The sequence below is a fragment of the Carassius auratus genome, chromosome 26 (assembly GCF_003368295.1).
Source record: "Carassius auratus strain Wakin chromosome 26, ASM336829v1, whole genome shotgun sequence".
Lineage (NCBI taxonomy): Eukaryota > Metazoa > Chordata > Actinopteri > Cypriniformes > Cyprinidae > Carassius > Carassius auratus.
This window is the reverse complement of record NC_039268.1, coordinates 12,613,221-12,618,948: the sequence shown is the minus strand read 5'-3', so window position 1 is coordinate 12,618,948 and position 5,728 is coordinate 12,613,221. Positions and strand designations below refer to the sequence as shown.

At 34.7% G+C, this 5,728-nt stretch overlaps 1 protein-coding gene across 2 annotated transcripts; it reads right to left on the bottom strand.

The window, feature by feature from the left end:
• Positions 1-239: 239 nt before the first annotated feature.
• Positions 240-5,183, bottom strand: LOC113044352 (uncharacterized). Of its 2 annotated transcripts, XR_003275872.1 has the most exons (5): positions 4,467-5,183; positions 2,824-2,867; positions 580-760; positions 353-458; positions 240-264 (listed from the first exon to the last, which is right to left on the bottom strand). XR_003275872.1 is itself a non-coding variant. In XM_026204281.1 (3 exons), exon 1 carries the CDS (start codon positions 2,675-2,677, stop codon positions 818-820), a length of 1,860 nt encoding a protein of 619 aa, XP_026060066.1. In that variant the 5' UTR covers positions 2,678-2,805; the 3' UTR covers positions 240-264; positions 353-458; positions 580-817. The 2 variants fall into 2 exon arrangements, 1 of the variants encoding a protein (XP_026060066.1); XM_026204281.1 differs by lacking the exons at positions 2,824-2,867; positions 4,467-5,183 and having other exon boundaries at positions 580-2,805.
• Positions 5,184-5,728: the final 545 nt, after the last annotated feature.

Below are 5,728 nucleotides of genomic sequence, written 5' to 3'. Positions count from 1 at the left end.
TTACTTTTTTTTGGACTTTGTTGCTTTAATTCCTTCCATCTCATCATTGTGGAGGGCAAGAGTACTGTGGAAGATCTTAGGGCAGTTTGGCTTTCCTGGGTCTAATTTGTTGGCATGTCTAGCAATTTTCGGAGCATCGGGTATAGAATACCTTCTGCTTAAAAGTACATAAATGTCATTTATCTGCTGTGATAAAATACATTATCATTATAAAAATACATTATCATACATTATCATTATCCAGGGAAAAGAATGTTCTTGGGTCTAACATCACATTTATCAATTTCAAGATAGGCTTTTATTTGTAAATGTGGTGCAAAACATTAAACAAACAAACCAAAACCAAACCTACATTCTTTTTCTTTGAAATGTAATTGGTGAGTCTCCTCCATCGGTCTGATCAATGTCTGTGTGATCAACAGCAAGTGGTAGTTTGCGTCTAGCTTCCTTGTAGTCATCTGGAAAAACAGCATCACAAAAATTAATTTACAAAGTAAAACTGTGATTTTAACTATTAATTATTACTTTTAACTTTTTATAACTATTCAATTTGAAGAAAGTGGTGGCAAAACAACTCACGTGACGTGAAAATAATTCTGGCCTTATGGGGCTTCCAGTCATCTCCAGGACTCTCCTGTGATTTCACAGCTTTTGTTATATCTATCTTATTTGGAGGCCACATGCACTCTCCATTTTTAATCCAGACTGAAGGCACAACTTCAACCTCATTTGTCTTGTCAAAGACAACAATGTGAAACATCTAAAGAGACAAGAATGATATTCCTTAGCCAACTATTATACACAAGCATCTTCAGAGTTATTTCTCTTGATGCAGGAGTGGAACAACAACAAATTTGTTTCGGAATGGCAATCTCACATACTTCTGCAGCTTCTTTCCTGTCATGAAACACTTGACATTTGTGGAGAGGTTGGAAGCCACATAAATTCCCAACTCTTTTGAATCAATAGGATATTTAAAGAAGTGTTCCACCTGTTTATATTCTTTGCCCACAAGGTATACTGCACCTTTATCCTCAACAATGTTTTGGACTAAAACCAACTTATTGTCAATTCTGACACAAGAATCTCTCTCATTGAGCTTCACAACTACATCATCAATCGCGAGAACTTTAAATTGATGAGCTTGTTGCGAGAAGCACTCTGGTACTGGCCCATCCGTATGTTCTTTATCCAATTTTTGAATTGCCTCTTCTACATCACAACTGTAGTTGCTATTTTCTATCTCTGACAATCTACGCATCACCTGAGTCAAAGGATTGCATGGCCCTCGTACCAGTTTTTTGAGTTTTCCTAAGAAATTTTCAAAGGGAAATCCTGATATTAGATCTAGATTGCCATGGATTTTGACATCTTCACTGAGGTGCACCAGCCCATGAATATTATAAACCAAAAACTTTTCACCATAAAGCTGGCCAAAGTGTTCAACAAATGAACGCAACAGAGTATTTGCAAAGTCATTCATCTCCATACAAAATTCTGGACTTGCCAAAATGTACACAGCTACAGACAAAAGCATGAAGTTGTCATAGATTTGAGTCTGTAAAACACCATTCAGCACAACTGGACCAGTGTATAACAAAAATTGGCGTAGCTCTGTTGCTTTCCACCTACATCGATCTGCCAGTGCCCGAGGCCTTCGAGCAAACTCACTTGGAATGTAACTTCTCAGTGCAAGAAGTCTATCTGACACCATGGAAGCTTGAATGGATGATATGCGACAGTGCAAGGGACCGATGGTGCTGATCCACAAGTCTAAAAGACGCCGCATTACACCCAGACAAACCAAGTGCATGTAATCGTGAGGGAAACAAGTGACCATGTCAATGCCAATGTCTGTAAGAGGTGAGTGCTGAATGTGGTGTTCTTCATCAGTTGCTTGCCTAAAACTCTCATCAGTTCTGCGCTTTGCATTCACCTCAGGAAATGTCATTCGATTTGATTTCCAGACACCTGTTTGATGACACTTGTCACATCCATGATATGCAGTGTGTGACTTCACACCTCTGATGAAGGCTCGGGCAGGGGTATCGCACATAACTGAAACAACATTCAAAAAGAATGTTTTCTGCTTGAACAGAAACCCATCCCTCAACATTTTTAGCTCGTGAACCAGATCATGAAGATAATCAGCCAAAGAATTTGGCTTTGAAGTACCACAAAAAAGTCCAATCAACACTGGTGCCTTAGTGTGACCTTGCAGCAAACCAAGAATCGGCCAAAACTGTGTACTAGTACTCTTGAAGAGTGGTAGTCCATCAAAATTCAACTGTAGCTTGAAGACATGTTTGTCTGCCACAGTATGCCAAACGCTATCAAGGATTTTCCTAAATGAATTCAGAATTCCACAATAATGAAACACACCACCAGCTATACTCCTAATGTTGTATCTTGTTTTTGTTTTCAGCAACGTTCTTCCATCCTTAGGCAGAGAGGAATGATGGACTTTGAGAATGGTAAGAAGTGCTGACAAAGCAATTAATGAAATTCCAAATTCAATAGCCCAATCTACCAGTGAACACTGCAAATCTCTCTGACTACAAGGATCTTGAAGATCAGACTGGTCCTCAACAGAAACTGCAGCCTCTTCATGTACTTCCTTATCCTCAACATCTGCTTCAATATTCTGATGGTCACTTCCTTCATCACTAATTTCCATGTCTGATTCCCCCGAAGCATCAACACAAACACTTAACTCAGAATCGTCCTCCACCTCCCCCTCCCTATGTTCCACATCGTCAATCAATTCACTGACTAGTTTTAGTGCCCTTCTTCTGGAATTGCTCCTATCATTGTGTTCCATACCTTATCCATACTGTGACTTTACAGAATCCTTTTTGTTCTTCCTCCTAAAAATAAAAAATACATATTATTTTGTTTTTAATAGACTATAATGAAATACCAGAAAAAGATACGTTTTTTTCAGCCTCTGCTTGCATTCTGAAAAAAAATTCACAATACAGTAACAATACAGTTGTAATCGCGAAAGCAAACTAGCTTTAACAATGAAATGATTAGCAGTTTGATGATTAACTAAAACCACTAATTAAAAACAATTAATCATCATTAAAACTCAGTACATAGATTGTATTGAGGATGCAGTATACTGAATATTTTTGATGCCTAATTACAAATTTTTTAGTTCATTTAAAAAACATATTATTACTTATTATATTCAAAGTTAAGTAGAATAAAAGAACAATACCCCTTTTTCGAGCATTTACTCAATTTCAACATGACAAATTCTAAAATATTGGTTGAACAATTTTATTTTTATTTTAACATTTAATATACAGTATGGGCCAAAAGTTTGGACACATTACTATTTTTAATGTTTTTGAAAGAAGTTTCTTCTGCTCATCAAGCTTGCATTTATTTGATCAGAAATACAGAAAATAAATGTAATATTGTGATATATTATTAAAATTTATAATTGGTTTTCAATTTATTATACTTTAAATTATTACTTATTTCTCTGATGCAAAGCTGAATATTCAGGATCATTACTCGAGTCTATCAGATGATCCTTTAGAAATCATTCTAATATGATGATTCATTATCAAAGTTGGGAACAGTTCTGCTGCTTAATATTTTTCCAGAACATGTGATACTTTTTTAGGATACTTTAATGAATAAAAAGTAAAATAACATAAAAATAAAAAAAGAAGCAAATGTTTTCAAAATATAAATCTTTTGTAACAACAATATACACTACTGGTCAGTAATTTGGGGTCAGTAATTTTTTTCTTTCTATTTTTGAAATAAATAAATATCTTATTCAGCAAGGATGTGTTAAATTGCTAAAACGTGATCGTAAAGAAGATTTTTATTTTTATAAATGCAGTTATTTTTAACCTTTTATTCAGCAAATATATTAGGCAGCAGAACTGTTCCCAACACCCAACACATAATATGATTTTTAAAAGATCATGTGATAGACTTGAGTAATAATCCTGAAAATTCAGCTTTGCATCACATAAATAAATGATAATTTAAAGTATAATAAATTGAAAACCAATAAGTTTAAATTGTAATAATATATTAAAATATTAAATATATATTTTAAACAATTCTGTATTTTTTAATCAAATAAATGCAGGATTGATGAGCAGAAAAAACTTCTTTCAAAAACATTAAAAACAGCAATCTTACCAAACTCTTGGCCCGTACTATATAGTTTTACAGAAATTTGTTCCAACCACAAATATCATAACATGCAACCCTAACTTGCATCATCTGCCAAAGACGATTACATTTAAGTGACATAAGACAATGACTGACTTTTTGGACATGTTAGTTTATTGTATTTAAAACTGCGTTTAAACAATTGGAGTGCAAATTATAATTAGAACAGTTTCGATAGCATGTTCACACATCAATTAATTAAAGCTTTACTAAAGTCCTTTTATGTACTTAATTAAACTTTAATGATACAAGTTTTCACTTACCAACTCTGCTGGCTTTCCCCGCAAAGACAGTAAAACAAAATGGACACAGCGGTTCCCGTTTTTTTCCCCGAAATCCCGGTTCAGTGCTTGACCGTTTCTGAAGTCTGTGCAAGACTGAAGCGCCCGCCCACTTTTTCGACCTACTGGTTCCGGGAGTATTTTCATTCACTTTTCCTCTTTGGAGATTTGTTGCTTTAAAGCGTTATAAACCATGAATCATAACAACCAGCTAAAACTTGAATCACAACGTGTACAATATTCGATCCGAAATAAAAAATATTTGAACATTTGTAAAAAATACAAAAGTACGAGACTATGTGTGTTAAAGCCAACTGGGTAAAAAAACTACAATCCCATGAAGCACTGCATTTGATAATTGCGCCTTTCGGCCAATTTCGCTCTGATAGGTCAGCTTCGCATTTCCGGGATTTTGAAATCCTGATTGGCGCAAATTGGGCTAACTGACACTAATCCACTGATTCATGCGGAAGCTGTGTTTCTAGAAATATCTGTCATAAATGGCAACACGTTTCTATCATTTCTCAAATATATTTAATCTCTCCAATCACATATATCTTCAATTTGTGATCATCTTAATTAACCAACTGGTAACGGAAATTATCATAGAGTAACTTTGAATATTATAATACAATATAATATTGAATGCAGGATTTAATCATATATCTCATAGAAATTACAGTGGAAAAATTTTAAATTATGAAAAGTCCACTGGTGTACAGGACATGGCATAAAAAAAATGTGGTCTAAGTAGTTATTTAGCAATGTGCAGGAACTGAAATCAAACAATTACAGTTTTATCAAAAATATAAAATTTGAATCAAAAATATTTGAAATGGATTTTAAATGTGGGTCAAGATCGGCTATACTTATGTGGCCCACATATCTATATTTGACATCTGGCCCATGTCTTGGGTGCCGTTTTTAACCCAGTGCCATCTCTACCAAACCCGGGCCATGTTTGGCCCACATGCTGTATGCCAGTTCCGGATAGATGCCAGCTGTGCCAGACGCATGCCAAATCTGGTCCAAATTTGTTTACTGAGTAGTACATAAAGTCAAATAAAATGTCCTGAAACCTAATCATGTATTGTTTAATTGGATAGGGCTACATCAAACTGTAAACTGAATGAGAATATGAAAGCAGTGAATGCAAAACATTGTTTTAAGTCAGTCATATATAATATCAGGATACTATTCTACAATATAAGGTATAATATCATACATCATATAATCGCCTGTCA

Coding starts and splice junctions, on each gene's coding strand:
- LOC113044352 (XM_026204281.1), bottom strand. CDS start 2,677: ATGGAAATTAGTGATGAAGGAAGTGACCATCAGAATATTGAAGCAGAT.